Source organism: Lethenteron reissneri, chromosome 25 (genome assembly GCF_015708825.2).
Source record: "Lethenteron reissneri isolate LAM-NWPU_2019-01 chromosome 25, ASM1570882v1, whole genome shotgun sequence".
In the NCBI taxonomy this organism is placed as follows: domain Eukaryota; kingdom Metazoa; phylum Chordata; class Hyperoartia; order Petromyzontiformes; family Petromyzontidae; genus Lethenteron; species Lethenteron reissneri.
In genome coordinates, this window is record NC_083803.1 from 6,691,987 (window position 1) to 6,708,712 (window position 16,726).

At 41.6% G+C, this 16,726-nt stretch overlaps 1 protein-coding gene across 3 annotated transcripts; it reads left to right on the forward strand.

Annotated features, from left to right (window-relative positions):
- Positions 1 to 340: 340 nt before the first annotated feature.
- LOC133347113 (transport and Golgi organization protein 1 homolog) lies at positions 341 to 16,701 on the forward strand. 3 transcript variants are annotated; one of them, XM_061559091.1, is made up of 26 exons: positions 341 to 576; positions 2,365 to 2,498; positions 2,589 to 2,675; positions 2,788 to 4,036; positions 5,350 to 5,507; positions 5,955 to 6,086; positions 6,222 to 6,243; positions 6,346 to 6,434; positions 6,781 to 6,858; positions 8,091 to 8,201; positions 9,081 to 9,152; positions 9,381 to 9,485; positions 10,107 to 10,229; positions 10,422 to 10,515; positions 10,644 to 10,699; positions 11,127 to 11,217; positions 11,618 to 11,756; positions 12,103 to 12,204; positions 12,312 to 12,372; positions 12,481 to 12,516; positions 12,759 to 12,826; positions 13,001 to 13,110; positions 13,844 to 13,948; positions 14,513 to 14,590; positions 14,838 to 14,914; positions 15,319 to 16,701. In XM_061559091.1, exons 1-26 carry the CDS (start codon positions 375 to 377, stop codon positions 15,730 to 15,732), a joined length of 3,993 nt encoding a protein of 1,330 aa, XP_061415075.1. In that variant the 5' UTR covers positions 341 to 374; the 3' UTR covers positions 15,733 to 16,701. The 3 variants fall into 3 exon arrangements, with proteins under 3 accessions (XP_061415075.1, XP_061415076.1, XP_061415077.1); XM_061559092.1 differs by having other exon boundaries at positions 2,788 to 4,003; XM_061559093.1 differs by lacking the exon at positions 14,513 to 14,590.
- The last annotated feature ends 25 nt before the right edge of the window (positions 16,702 to 16,726 follow it).

Genomic DNA, 16,726 nt, shown 5'->3' on the forward strand with positions numbered 1-16,726 from the left:
TCGAAGCGGCCGTACAGATGACGTCACGTAAAGCCTCCCGTCCCGATGACGTTCACTGGAGCGTCCGTTACGGTGACGTCACGTAAAAAAACCTCAGTACCGATGACGTCACTCAGAAGGGCTGTTGCGGTGACCTCACGCAATGGTTCCGTCCGATGACGTCACACGGACGGGCAGTTTCAGATGACGTCACGCGGAGCGATTCCGTCCCGATGACGTTCACTGGAGCGTCCGTTTCGGTGACGTCACGTAAAAACCTCAGTACCGATGACGTCATTCAGAAGGGCCGTTGCGGTGACCTCACACGTAAAGGCTCGATGACGTCACACGGACGGACAGTTTCAGATGACGTCACGCGGATCGATTCCGTCCCGATGACGTCACGCGGAGGGGGTCGTCCCGATGACGTCACGCACGTGATGGCGAGCCGGCTGCCTGCCCGCACGGGCCTCATCCTCCTGCCGCTGCTGCTGCTGCCTCCGCTGCTGCTGCCGCTACTCTCCCCGTGCCAGAGCTCGGCCGTGGACCGCGAGCCGCTCTCCGACCACAAGATATGCGCCGACGCGGAGTGCCGGGGTCAGTGCGGCAGCTGACAGCCCCGCGCGGCTCGCTCTGCCGTGCTGCGTTGATGGCGATGTTTATACGGTCACACTATAGGGTCACACACTGGCTGTAGGGTCACACATTGGCTGTAGGGGCACACACTGGCTATAGGGTCACACATTGGCTATAGGAGCACACACTGGCTATAGGGGCACACACTGGCTATAGGGTCACACACTGGCTATAGGGTCACACATTGGCTAAAGGGTCACACACTGGCTGTAGAGTCACACACTGGCTGTAGAGTCACACATTGGCATTAGGGTCACACAGTCTATAGGGTCACACACTGGCTATAGGGTCACACTGGCTATAGGAGCACTCACTGGCTATAGGGTCACACACTGGCTATAGGGTCACACACTGGCTATAGGAGCACTCACTGGCTATAGGGGTCACTGGCTATAGTGGCACACACTGGCTGTAGGGTCACACACTGGCTATAGGGTCACACACTGGCTATAGGGTCACACTGGCTATAGGGGCACACTGGCTATAGGGTCACACACTAGCTTTAGGGTCACACACTGGCTATAGGGTTACACTGGCTATAGGGGCACACTGGCTATAGGGGCACACACTGGATATAGGGTCACACACTGGCTCTAGGGTCACACACTGGCTGTAGGGTCACACACTGGCTTTAGGGTCACACACTGGCTATAGGGTCACACACTGGCTATAGGGTCACACACTGGCTATAGGGGCACACACTGGCTATAGGGGCACACACTGGCTATAGGGTCACACACTGGCTATAGGGTCACACACTGGCTATAGGGGCACACACTGGCTATAGGGTCACACACTGGCTATAGGGGCCCACACTGGCTATAGGGTCACACACTGGCTATAGGGTCACACTGGCTATAGGGGCACACACTGGCTATAGGGTCACACTAGCTATAGGGGCACACACTGGCTATAGGGTCACACTGGCTATAGGGTCACTCACTGGCTATAGGGCTACACACTGGCTATAGGGGCACACATTGTCTATAGGGTCACACACTGGCTGTAGGGTCACACACTGGCTATAGGGTCACACACTGACTATAGGGTCACACTGGCTATAGGGTCACACTGGCTATAGGGTCACACACTGGCTGTAGGGTCACACTGGCTATAGGGGCACACACTGGCTATAGGGGCACACACTGGCTATAGGGTCACACACTGGCTGTAGGGTCACACACTGGCTATAGGGTCACACACTGGCTATAGGGTCACACACTGGCTATAGGGGCACACACTGGCTATAGGGTCACACACTGGCTATAGGGTCACACATTGGCAGCACTGGCTACATGGTCTGATACTACAGGCGCTGGCTATAAGGTCAGACACCGACTATATGGCTACATACTTGCAACACTGGCTCTAGGTTCAGAGCGACAGGATTATACAATGGCTATAGAGTCAGAGACACTGGTGGCACTGGATATAGGGTCACAGACTGGCAGTACTGGCTTTAGAGTCTAACACTGGCTATAAGGGTGACATACTGGCAGAACTAACTGTAGGATCACACGGGTAGCACTGGCGATAAGCTCTGGCACTGGCTGTAGGGTCACACACTGAAAGCAACGACTTTTGTTAAACACGGGAATTGAGAATGTATCCTGTTGGCTAAGTACTATGTACCCATTTGCTTTAGAACAAAAAAACAGATGGGTTAGTGTGAAATGCAGATGTGTGTATACAATACGTATATGATTGGTTGCCACATTGTACCGTGATGTGTTCTTTTCTCATTACCAGACGTGATGTACCATGTGAAGGCTATACGTGACTATGAGGCTCAAGACTGCCGATTTGTTTCCTTTTCAAAGGATGATGATGTCTATGTTTATTACCGGCTGGCAGGACAGCGGGAGGACCTATGGCTGGGAATGGTAGGTAATAGTTTTATGATCTATGGCCATTACAAAAAAAAACATACATTTAATTTTGGTCTGACTTAAGACTTTTTTTTTCCTCTGTAGGTTGGCAATAAATTGGGCTATTTTCCTAAAGATGTTGTCGAAGTCCAAAATAACTATTCTACAACTGAAGTTACGCTTCCAACTATGGTAACATTTTACATTAAAATAATAAACACCAATACACATTAAATTTACATTACTGCATTTTGGAAGGGTTCCCGTCAAAAATATAGATGTTATTTTCTGTTTATATTTACAGGACACCGATTTTTCTTGCTCCAAAGAAGAAGATGTTATTTCTGAATCAGCCGAATACCCTGATACCAAAACTCCAAATCTTAATGAGGATTCACTGGCCATTGATTTGAAAGATGACAGTGAGCACACACCACGTGACGTTCAAATAGCATCACCAAATGAGGAGAGCAATGATAAAACGGGACCTGATTTTTCAAATTATAAAGCGAAAGACCTGACATCCTCAAACAATGGTGGTGAACATTTCAGTGTACCCCTTGATAAGAATTCTACAATTTACAATGAACCTGGAGATTCAAAAGTGGCAGCCCACACTGAAGTTGAGGGTGGAGAAAGTGAGGACATTGTTGTACGATACAAAAATAGCATTATGCCAGACATCAAACACCCCATCGATGCTGAAGATGTGCATGACTTTGTTTTGGAAAAAGAAAAACCATTACCAAGAGAAGGTGATACTGTGAAAGTCGTGATAGAAAAGAATAACTTGGAAATACTGGATGACTCAGAAGTAATGGAAAACAATAAAGAGGGAGTAACTACCAAGAAGCACATTACATATGAACAAGTCATGGGGTCTAATTTACCAAAAAAATTTAATTTGATAGAGACTGAAAACAAAGATGCAGAAGAGGAAAGATCACATGGCACAACAACAGGGAATGAGATTGAAACTGAAAACAATGATTTGGAAAATACTGATAATGTTTACAAGCAACATGACTCATATGTGTCATCAACATTAGAAAGTGAGAATGACATTGAGGGGCCCTCATTTTATGTAAATTCATTATTGACTACGTTAAACCTTTCAGCGCCTCATATGGAACAGAACAGAGACCTTGCTATTCTCAAGACTTACTTAAGAGAAGAGATGCTTTCTCAACTCACGGAGATATTCGGAGAGGAAGGTGTGATCGCTTTAGAAACCAGCCTGTGGAGAATGGACGAGAAGCTTCAGCATATGGAGAATGCACTGGGCCACGATGTGCAGCGCGATGAACTGTTGGACTCAGTTGTCAATGAGTTCAGGCCTCATATTTTGTGGTGGTTTAAAAAAGTGGTGGATGCACGTACGCGGCAAATCCCGTTAAATCCCGAAGAAGATATTCACAAAGACAACTTTACTTGTTTTAGTGATGTACAAGAGATCATATCCAACCTAAGACAAAAATACTCAAAAGATGTTATAGAACCAGATAATTTGCATCATGAAGGTGAAAGTCCAAGCAGACCTACACCGAGTGCAGGTTGTATACACGCTTTATATTTGTTGACTTTTATTCTATGTAGAAAGAGTAATGTAATATATTTACAGGAGGATTATGAAATTAGCTTAAAAAAAGTTTTCCCCCAAATTGGCCCCTAAAACAGTGCATTTATTGTATTACATTTAGTAATAATGTTCCCTAAATCATAAAACAATACGTTTGAACTTTTTTTTTAGATTAGCATCTCTAATATTCTTTTACTGATCATTTAACATTCATAGTGATCCATGCATTGTGTTTTTTGTCAAGGTAAATGTGGTTAATGTTCATGTTTATTGACTGAATTAAGTAACGTTTATTACCACTAGGTTGTGTATAAACAATAAACATTCTTGGGTCTTTCGGTAAAGTCAGGTAGATAGGTTCAAAGAAAATAACAAAAAACTACGACGTTTCGATCGCAACACAAGCAATCGTCATCTGGAGAAAAAATAGCAGGAAAGCTGCTGAGGCAGGATGTTTTAAAGGTTTAAAATGGGTGTAGCCCAAGGGTCATAAGCGAAGTGGGCGGGACTAGTGATGTTAAAGTGAGAAATTTGCATGTCAATGTAAGATCGGAGAGCTACCTCCACGACGACGAAGCTGCGGAGGTGGCCATTGTATTGTGAGAGATTAGCATGTCAATGTAGGATCGCAGAGCTCAGTTTGTACCCATCTTTTCAGTTGAAATTGTGTCTGAGCAATCATTGGAAGGACGTTATTAACCAGTTTAAGTCATAACTGGCTGTGATGTTTCCATCCTACCTTCCGATGTTAGTAGTTATTTTCGACTCTCTGGTTTTACATTAACAGGTTAAATGTTTTTACATTAACAGGTTAAATGTGCCACTAACACAGCCACCGTTGCTCGTTTTCCTCGATGTGGCGGTAGCTCTGCGATCTTACATTGACATGCTAATCTCTCACAATACAATGGCCACCTCCGCAGCTTCGTCGTCGTGGAGGTAGCTCTCCGATCTTACATTGACATGCAAATTTATAATTTTAACATCACTAGCCCCGCCTACTTCGCTTATGACCCTTGGGCTACACCCATTTCAAACCTTTTAAGCATCCTGCCTCAGCAGCTTTCCCGCTATTTTTTCTCCTGATGACGATTGCTTGTGTTGCGATCGAAACGTAGTTTTTTGTTGTTATTTTTTTTGTTATTTTCTTTGAATCTATCTACGTGACTCTACCGAAAGACCCAAGAATATGAATTCCTGCAGTCACGAAAGCTTTAAGTCAAGATTTAAACAATATACATTATAAAATGGCCAATATTGACATTTTATATTTTATTTCATCTGTAGGAGTTCCATTTTTGACAAAAGATGTGAAGAAGGCAGGTTCCCAAAAGTCTGGTTTTGCTGCTGCTGCTTATGTTCCAGAGATGATTCAAAAGTTTGACGGCTTTATTTTAAAAATGACTGCCGCTCTACACCCAGCTCTCCAACCATTCGTCATGGCTGTAAGTAAAACAGAGGTCATAGTTGTCTTGAGATGCATTCGAATTTAAGTAAAGTACATAATATACGCATATTATTCCAGCATTAAAGTATTTGTTTTTACTATCGAATTCTTTTGAAATATTACTTTATACAAAGTAATTGTAAGTTTGTATAGAACAGGTCCCCATCGTTTTGATTAAGTGCTTTCCCCATAACATCTGACATTTGTTTAAAGAGCCTGACTTTGCTGATGAATCCTGGAAGGTTGAAACTGGTCCAGAATTTTCTTGCTTAGACAACTGCAACTGGATAATATTGATCTTGAAAGGCAATAGGCCAGTGAACGAAAACATATGTTTATCCATATGTGAAGGAACAGAACGGAGTTCTGCTTATATTTGAATGTAATGTTACTGGGGAAGTTATAGTTAATTTGTTGATTAACATAAATGCCTTATGTGTTCCAGATTACGTCCTGGAAACCTGAACTGTCACAATCCATTGTGAACTACTATGGGCTTCCTTTGGATGTGTCTGTCTTGCTGATACTTTTTGCTTTCATCCTTTGCGTGGTATTCTTCTGCAGGATTTGTCTTGTCGTAAGTGTAACATTAGCACCCCCAACATATCACACGTGAAAATAACTACATCTTTCAGGATTGTATATCTGTCGGCCATAGGTTCACAGTTTTACAAAACACTGACCTTGTTCCTGTGTGTGTTTTTCTGTTCAGGTACGAAACAGAAGTTATCTTAGTAAGTACATTAGTGCTATGATGTGTACATCAATCTTTCCACGACATTTTATTGAAAGGATATGGTGATTAATTTTATTAACTTTTTGTATTTCTCATCCAGAAAGAGAAGCAGCACTTGTTGTCCAAGTAAAAAATATCGTCAATGAAAAAAGCATGCTAATATGTCAGGTTGTGGACACTAAAGTGAAGGTATTTATTACGCTTATATTTGAGAGAGACATAGCAGCATGTACAATAATTTGAATACTGTTATTGCAAAATTGGATGGCTTGTAATTTTTATATCGCTGTACAATTTCATTGCACAAGATTTATCATTTTAGAATCGTGTATATATATCAAAAAGTTATCCCCTTTAGAACACAGAAAACTGTGTCCTGCCTATATTTTGACCTAAAAGAAACATTGTAAATGGATTGCAAATTCTTCACACTTGGAATTAGTTAACGTTTGTTTATGCATTACCTACGAATGCTGCATCAATGCCCATATAGAGATGGTGTTATTGACTAAATACATGTATTCGTCTTGTGTAGTTGGTGGAGGTGGAGACAACAATGGAGGAAACTAAGGGAAAGCTTGAGAACAGCAATGACGACAGTGTCGCTCTTAAGGTTGGTAAATAAAATAAGCTTAAATTTGCATTTAAAACTTTCGTGACTGCAGGAATTCATATTCTTTGGTTCTTTCGGTAAAGTCTCGTAGATGGAAAACAAGAAAAAAACAAAAACTCACGACGTTTTGATCGCAACACAAGCGGTCGTCATCAGACGGAGAGAAAAAGGGGGGCAAGCCTCCAACTGCAACTGTTTATAACGGCTTGCAATGGGCGTAGCCCAAGTGTCAGAAGAAGTGGGGACAAGTGCTGCGGGGCAGCATGAATGGACGAGCTAGTGCTGAGCAGCGAGCGGCGCAGTCCAAGTGTGTCAGCAGCATGGGCGGGGCAGCCAATGCTAATGCAGGAGAAGACAAAGGGGGGGAGAGAGAGGGGGGCAGAGCTAGAGGGAGAGAGAGGGGGTAAAGATGGGGGGCATTGCACCTCGCTCCACACTGCTGACGGTGGAGGTTGACAAGAAATTACAAATCAAGTCATGACAAAAGTGGTTGATGACATCTTTCCAATGATTGCTGAGTTTATAACTGTCTTCTCGGTTGAAATTGTGTCTGTGTCTATATATGTGGATGGCTTCATGAACGAATCTTTGTTGATAGCCAGTAGGCTTACAAAGTACCATCGTTTTAGAGAAATTTATTTCGTGTAAGCCAGCCGCATTAAAGTAATGATCAGCTACGGCAGAAATATTGGTCCGACCGTGTTTAAAATCTGCCTTATGTTCACGAACACGGTCCGAGACATGTCGCTTAGTTTCTCCAATGTAACTGCTGCCGCAGACACAGCTTAGTTTGTCGACACCGGGATATTGCATGTCAGGAATCTTGTCCTTCACAGATGGGACCAAATCACAAATTTTATGTACTGTGTTAAATCAGACCTGGATCTAGCGTTTGTTCATGATTTTTGAAATATTTTTGGTTACCCCTGCTATGTATGGCAAGGTGATGGTTTCGATTGGATCTTCAGATGGTTCCTTCCTCACGGTTAGGGTGATGGCTTATTTTGTGTGATTACATGTACATGGGTGGTGATACAAAACTACTATTTTACTTGACTTGCATGAGCAGGTCAATTGCAGCTGCAGCAGTTCCATGCCAGCGGTGCAAAGAGGCATGTATCCATCTCTATCTGGCGCTGCCTGGGGTGACAAGGCCAGTTAGCTGGATGCTTCCATTTGTGATACAATTTGAACCTCTAATCCTCATGTTTTTTTTTGTAAAAAAAATGTAGGCCGTCTGTAGAAGAATAGAACAAGAACTGCTCCAACTAGCACAAGCTCGTGAGGCTCTTATGGAAGACCTTGCAGCAGTAAGACAAGAAGGAGAATATCATAAGGAAAAGGTGAGTTCACAGGGCATCAGCAGTGGATTACAGGAAGATGAAGAGGAACATTTATTGTATTGTAATTTGAATTGGAATGTTCTTTTCAATTCTGGTGACCAAGGGAAAAACCTAAGGCCAGATGGTGGGATACTGTTGAGCAGATTTTTGAGGTTGCATGTCTTCTGTGTAGCAGCTGTTGGATCTGGTAGAGGGTAGAAAACATTGGGGAGGGGGTGGTGGCATTATTGGCTTTAGCCTTGATGATTTCTTGATCGGGTTTGCAAATAAAACAAAATTATACACTTTAAAGAATAGATTCCTTACAGCATATGAACCTCATGGCGGGACCCCGGCGTCCCGAATAAACGGAAGTCAAAATCGTAATTAATTTTTAAAAATGTTGAAGACTGTCCCACCACACACATAAACGCCGCGACCCACCTGACGCTAATCATTCTGTTGTCATGTCGCCCAAGCTCAGCCGTAGTCATAAACAAAACTTTGAAAGTTTGATGAGTTCATCGTGTAGAGCTGGTCGAGAGGAATAGATTGCCGTATCGTTCGCCTACAACAGACATACAATGACGTCGCAGCGCAGTTTATGCGAGAGCAAGGGGCTTATGGGACCCCAGGGTCCCGCCATAAGGTTCATATGACCATGACTAAATTCGTTTTAATATTAAGCAATGATGATATCATGTACAGACTGAATCACGGACTGGTATTAGTGCACATTTTACAACAAAAAATACTTGAGGGCTGCGTAGCGATTACATAGCCCTACCATGCATGTCAAATTAGACTAACTGGAATTAGTTTTTTAATTTGACATTGCTGTGTTGAGTTTAGTTATCTGAATGTATCCTTGCTTAATAATACTTTATAATGTGTGTTCAGTTGTATGAGATGAAGCAGAACATGGAGATGCTGGAGACCACTAAGGCATTGCTGGAGGCTCAAATGAAGCAGGTAGGGCATGTCATACACAAGCCTGTTTTACTAGAATAATGCAAAGGAAATATAAAGTATTACACTTTCCTTTGTACAGGAACGTTTTTTTTATTGAAATAGGACAAGTCACCACATCACCACATACATTCGTTGCAGATAATAAAGAATAAATGTAGGCGATGTTCAATTCACCCTAAATTCTAAGTATTGACACTGGATGGGGTTGACATTTGATTACCCCAACAGCTCATGCCAAAGGTGGACGCAAGCCATGCTGCTGAAAAGAAGTTACAGACTGAACTCCAGGCTATGCAGAGGACACATCAACAGCTCAGGGACAGTACTGCTCAGGTATACACATAATACTACGTCGGTTTATACTGGTAGGAACCTCCTGGTTACACCAGCCCACAGGGGATTATTGTGTCCGTCTGTCTGTCATGCAGGGAGGGGCTGGGTGGGGAGGTAGGGGCTGGGTGGGGAGGGGAGGGTGGGGCTGGTTGGGGAGGGTGGGGCTGGGTGGGGAGGGGCTGGGTGGGAGGGGCTGGGTGGGAAGGGTGGGGAGGGGCTAGGTGGGGAGGGTGGGGCTGGGTGGGGGGTGGGAGGGGTGGGGCTGGGTGGGGAGGGGCTGGTCACCCGGTGGTGCCCTTATAAAACTCAACGTTTAACCTATTCACGCCGGCTTGTGCCCGCCCTCACTCGGCCATATTTGCGAAATACACCACGCTGCCGTTGACCCTGGCCATTGACCGAGCAACCCAACGTTCCTACCAGCTCCCTCCGCAGGAATGTGTTACGGTTATGCTATATATCTCTGTGGGTGTACCACATCATGGATATCATTCCAGAGTTAGGGTATCGATATAAACACTGTTCCAGCAAGGTCGGAAGTTCAATGTTGATTTTACGTGAGGTGGTCATTGCTACAAGCTACTTTTGAGAGTTCTCCTTGGCTTGTTTCTTTGATGGCAGACTGACAGAGAAACAGAAAACTGTATGGTGCAGTCTTCTGAGCTGCACGAACAATTGGAGCAGAGAAGACGGTACAAGGAGGAGATGATGGCAACACTGGCTTGCAAGGAAGAGGAACTGGAGGTGTGGGCAATAATCCTTCATAAATACTTTTACATTAAGAAACAATTTTTTTTGCAAGAATGAACTGTATTAAATACGAAGGTTTGTTAAAACATTTGGAATTCATAATATTGTGCATTTAAGACGATGATTATGATGTTGCACAGATATTCGGGTTGATTGATTCTACTTTACTATCTGGTGTCCTTGCAGGTGATGGCAAACTTCCTGAATGAGATAAGGCAGTTCACTTTGCCTTCTGAACAAGGGGGAGAGCGAAGACTGGTTGAGAATGGAGAACTAAGTGGTCGGGCTATTGACGTTAAATATTTATTTTTGTTGCAAAACACCTGTAAAGGCTTTGAAACCAATGTTCTTCCCGTTTTGGTCTAAAACATTGATATACATTGTCGTTCTATTTGTTTTATTTTTCAGACTCCCATAGTCATGTACAAAAACTAAAGCTGCGTGATCTACTGGATGTGGAAAAGGTATTTTGGATATTTAATATGATTAAAATCTCTTGATGAATAAAGCAAAGACGTTGCATTCACATTTAGCTGTGTAATAATTTGCACTCGTGATTTGATTAATTATGTGATGGAGTTTCGATTTGATTTAAATAATAAATGTAGCACCTCTAATTGCTGCATAAAAATCTAAAATGAGAATTTCTTATGCACGATTCAATGCATGTATTGTGCGCATAAGAATATTTAAAAATTAAAATAATTGAATGAATACATCTCCACATGCCTATTCACACTGTACTTATATCAAATTCAAACATTAAAATACTACCAGGCCATAATTATTACGAATATTTTACATGAAATACATTGTTGCATGATGTCATATTGTACTTTTATATATTTTTTAAGATGTATTCATAATTTGCTATCAAAATATATGTTGCAGCTCCAAGCAACCCTTGAAGTCACCGAAGAGGAAATAGCAGACTTAAAAACTAGATACTCTAATCAACTTGAAGAAAATAACAAATTGCAAGGTAGAGTGATTTGTATTAAATTGTCTTAACTGTACTTTGTACATGACAAATCCACTCCTGGATGTGGGTTGTGGAGGTTGCTTGACTAAACTTCTCCACACTTGTCCCTGCACTTACTGCATTATAAAGGGATAAAACATATAATTGGGGATTTGCCTTCGAGCAAATTCACGAACAGCACAGCCTCTAAATATAGTTGTTGAGCATCCAAATGAATGCCACGTATACCGTGGAGGGACTTTGCAAACACAGCCCATCTCTGTGCAGTCACCAGTGCAATTTTCACATCAGCTCAGCGATGGATCTTGATTATCATAAGTGGGGTAGGAAAATATTGAATTTGGGATGGCATAACAATATAGTGCTAAATATTGATGTTAAACACAATTTCCACCCACAGGTGTGATTCAAGAGCGTGAGAAGAAGAACACAGAATTGTTCTCGGAGAGCAGCCATTTGAAAAATGAACTTGACTTCTGCAGGAAGAAGCTACAAATTGTGAAAGAAATGTATCAGGAAAAGGAAAGCACTCTGCAGAAGTAAGCATAACATGATAATGCATATAGATTCTAAATGTTGCTTCAACCTCTATATTTGTATAATTTTAATCACAAAATCGATTCTTGTGAAGTTTTAACGGTTTTTGCTGTGAGCAAAAACCGTTAAAATATTTATTTTTCACTTTAGTAATGCTTGCCTCTCTATACGTATATATTGTAAGCTTATGCAATTAGTATATTTGCTAGCTCAAACATTTATGTTGGATTGGTCAACTTTTGTCCAGTTTCTCAAAAACATTATTGACTTGAATTTGCAATTTCCAATATATTCTGGTGTAGTTGTGGGCTGACTGTTTATGGTCGCCGCATCTGATCTTGCCAACAGGAAACTCTTTGTAGAGCAGCAGGCACGCAATCTATTGGAGACTTCTCCAGAACATATGAACGAGAGGGCCCAGCAGGCCATGGAGGAAGCCAGCACTAACAAGTAGGACTGACATATATCCTTATCTTACATGTCTCATTTCTGTACGTTTGCTTTCCAGTGACATAAAATTCAATGATTCCACGTTGTGATCATTTTTTTTTTCAAAGGAAACAAGTTCAGACGCTCCGTGAGGAGCTAGAGAAGGTTGAGTGTGGATTCCGGGAACAGGTATGCACATGAAGTGTTTTATTTTGAACACTGTCTTGATATAATTTAAATAATTTTACGATCCTTGTTGTTTTTCATGGTGCTGAAATTCATGTTTTTTATGTACAGATGGCTGAGTTTGAAAAGAAAGCTTATGAAAACTGGGTAGGTTTTTGTATCTATTGTTGTTGCCACCTTAGGTACATAAATGTTATCACTGCTACAACTTTTACTTTCTGTCATAAAAATAATTAAATTAATTTTTATTAAAAAGGTTAATGCAAATTGTTACCTTCATGGAAAATTGGTAATGATTGGATAATAGAAACCATTAAGTCTCTGTATTCGCAAGGGGAGTGATGAATAATTTTAATTTGCTAACATACAATGCATGCTTATGTTTGTAGCTGAAAACTCGGTCCGTAGAGAGGGATTTGAAGGCATCCAGGCAAGAGGTGGCCAATCTCAAGCAGAGGTAATTGAAACCATTCACATCCTGATGAGTACTTGTCATATCACTTCTTTGCAACGCATCACATGCAGATATAATGGCTGTCATACAGTGTTAATCCCTAGCATTCGGTTTCTTAGATAATTTCTTTGTATATGTGTGAGCTAACACAGTTTCTGCCTAACTTTATTTTTAAAGGATGGTGGAACTGGAATATAATATGGATTTGGCAGAAGCTCAGGAGATGCCACCACAGAACCACGGAGTTCCTCGCAGCTCGTCCACACCGCAGGGGTTGGCAGTAGGAGGTGCGTCTGTCTGCTTTGATCCTGTTTATTTTGCATTTAATTTACACTTGTGGTGATTTTTGAGGCAGGCAGCCCTCTAGCGTCGGGGAGTGGGGGTGTGGGGTGGGCAGCTGGAGGTGGCTGCTTCAGGCTAAACAAAACTCTTGTAATTCAATTAAGTGATGGCCATCGCAGCCTTTGCTCCTATACATAGGGGGGTAAATGCTAGAGTAGAAGGCACAATAGACAAACGCAGATCGTATCGAGCCATTCTCTTTAACTTGTAATATTTGCACCATTGGAACCTCCTTTGCCAGTAGCAAAATATGATAATAGTTTTTTTCCCTTTTATCTGGCAACAAAACTGACACCTTTTTTACAAGGAGTCATGTTTGCATTGACCACAATACCTGCGGTCGGAATGCAAACAAAAAACACAACTCTGATAATGTATGCACTGTCCTTGAAATTGATTGGTCCGACCGCAGGTATTGTGGTCAATGCAAACATGACTCCTTGTAAAAAAAGGTGTCAGTTTTGTTGCCAGATAAAAGGGTAAAAATACCAATTATTGTAAGATTTGTTTAATAATTTTTAACATTGCCTTTATCATACCCCTCCAACCCTCTGCATTTTTGCATGCCTCCTGTTTCAACATGGCCACGCTATTGGGTTGTCCTATGGTATTATTTACCAAAGTGATAAGCACAAAAGAGTATCAAAAGTTGCTCTGTGCTTCTGTTGGGCCGTGCAGGGTCTTCGCTCGTGGGAACCCCGTTCACCGTGTCCCCTGTGAGCATCCCCCCGTCGCCGCCACGCCTGACGGACGAACCTCGCCGCGCCCCCTCCGCCCCGCTGGGTGAGGCTACCTGTCTGAGCAAGTGCCAGCGTCCTGTTATTGCAACCGCTAAATAGATGACATTGCAATGTTTATGGTTTAATTTTTTTTATTTAAAAAATGTATCAAAAATTGCGTATTTCTATTAAGACCTCTGGTCATCCTTATTATAGAGCCAGTATCGTGACGATCATGGCTTTATAATAAAACATCATTACAGTTGGCCGTGACCTAATCTGGAATGTACAAGATCTTGTCAGATATTGGAAGCTTAGCAGGGTTGATCCTTTATGGTGCTGGAATGGGTGACCATTACCACGCATAAAGGTGTGTTAGGCTGTTGCAGGGAAATGTCAGCAAAATGCAGTGTAGCAATATTCGTTGTTGTGTGTGTACTATACTTCAACGTTTATGCTCTCTGCACCCTCATGAATATGCATGGATGAGCATGGTGAAATTATGGTCAAATAACCGGGAGGCCCTCATCCAGCAGTGAACTTACAAAGGGCTTTATTTGTGCATTATATGTTCATGTTAATATTGTTTCCAAAGAAGTATTTAACATACAGCATGCATCGTTTACAGGGTATAGAGGTTTACCTGGCTATGGACCTGAGAGGACTCAGTTGAACTATGACAAACGATTTCCATCCCCTCACCCAGGTAATTACAGCTTATTGTGCAGAGGAGTTATTGAAAAAAAAACAATACTGTTTGACTAAAGTTAACCTGACCGTTTATGGGATGAATTGGCACATTCTTTAATTGGCTAAATGTAGTCGTTATATTGAGGTTAATGTGTATTGCACTTGCTGCTGCATTATCTGTTTAATGTCATCCCTTGTTAGTTTGTTTTATTATAGATATTCATTGAGACAGGCTTGTTTCTAAGTGTGAGTTTTCTTCCTAGGTTATGAACCTGCAAATGAATTGCCAGAATCTGAATCGAATAACTATCATTCAAACAATGATGGAAATGATTGTCGGGTAAGTTTTTAAGTATTTTTAATGTATTGGCAGTAGTTTTTTAAAGTGTTTTTATCACAGTAGCTGAACAGATGCCCAAAATGCCAAAAAGGCCAGCAACTGTGGTCTGAGAAACGTGTATATTAAATAAATGAAATCTTGATATTTACGTTTAAATTGCATTGCATTATGATTTAGTGATGATGATGTCATCATCAGGTCTGGAATTAATGTGCAAATTATACGAAAATTGTTTTGATTTTATAATTGTATTCATGAAATAAATTAAACATGGTGTATTTGGTTCTTTTAGTAGTAGATAGTTGCAGCTAGAATGCCATAACAGTTTTCTAGTTTTCAATGTCATGCAAAATATGAAATTAAAATGGTGATAAAACCATGTTGATGACTGAATGGTTTTTCAGGACAAAGTCACAAATGATGAGGTTGATGGAAAAGAAGTTCCTGAAGTCTTATCGTCTCGCACTTCACCTTTGCTTCGCTGGGGGCTTCATCCAAGAGACTATTACAACCATGGACCAGGCCAGGGTCAACACTTTGAACTAGGCCTTCATAGGCCACAGTTTCCTCCCCCAGATGTACTGCAGTCCAGAGAAGCACACCATTATTACCGACCTCAACCGATGTTCCACCCCTTCGCCCCTCATCTGGCACGGGTACCACCAAGAGATTTTCCTCCTCATGCAGAGATGTATCCCTCACTTCCACCGCTGATGAATCCTATGGCAGGGCCACCTCCACCAAGAGGGCCTTACAACATGATGCCACCTGCGACACTTTGGCCCACCACCATTCTTCAGCTCCGGTCCACCTGTTAGACTTTATGGACCACCACCTCCTAGAGGACCTTATGGGCTTCCAACACATCTGGAACCACCACAGAGTGGACAAATTCCCTCTGGCCTGCACCCTCCTGACTGAAGGCAAGTAAAATGCAGCCAAAGCATTATTACTTTACATGATTCATATGGTCTATATTTTCTCTAAACGTTTATGTAATATATTGCTATAATTTACAGAATGTACACAGTTACAGATATTATTAATCTTATTTGATCACTTTAAATGAATGCTATTTACTATATCATCAAAGTTAGTACAAGTGTCAAATGTTTTTGTCAATGTTTTATTTTAATGTCCTATGTCTGTTTTCGTTCTTGACAGCTTGGAATATCATCAGTTCGAGATGATGAAAATATTCATCCAGTCTCGTCAGCAGGGAGCGATTCCAGCAGACCTTAATGATTTGGGCTCTTTCCCATGCTTATGTACAGTACAGTATTACGCTGTTTTCCTGATGCCGAATTTCCTGTTGTTACATGTTGCATAGGTCAATAAAAATCAGGAACTTTCTGTTGTTGGAATATTGTAATCCCTTGTTTAATAGGATTAATTTGTGCTTATTCAATGTGTTGGTTATAGCGTCTAATGGTTTTTGTATTTGTTAGTTTTGTAATTAATGCTTAATTGATAATGCAGTCAATTATTAGCAGTTCACAGAGCAGGAATGGCCAATTCCAAGCCTGTCAAAATGTGCATTCCAGTCGTCTTACTGCTTCAAAATTTGGTTAACGTCCATTACTTTAATCTGTTGATTGAATTACATAATTTTATTAAATAATAACTGACCCGTGTGGCTTAGATTTTCCTGAGGTTGATGTACTGAGTACAGCTTTGGCGCTGATTTTCATTTGAGTGTTTCTGCTAAGGCATATATGCCTTAATACTTCTGCTGTTATTGGAATGTTTTAAACAGTACATTTGTTAAATAAAGCGATTCTCTTTTTGCCAGTGTAAACGGTGCCCGTTCAT

Excerpts from the sequence above, each read along its gene's own strand:
- LOC133347113 (XM_061559091.1), top strand. The coding sequence starts at position 375 with ATGACGTCACGCGGAGGGGGTCGTCCCGATGACGTCACGCACGTGATG. Across the intron at positions 6,087-6,221 it reads TCTGCAGGATTTGTCTTGTC|GTACGAAACAGAAGTTATCT; the intron begins GTAAGTGTAACA and ends TTTTCTGTTCAG. Across the intron at positions 11,757-12,102 it reads AAGGAAAGCACTCTGCAGAA|GAAACTCTTTGTAGAGCAGC; the intron begins GTAAGCATAACA and ends TCTTGCCAACAG.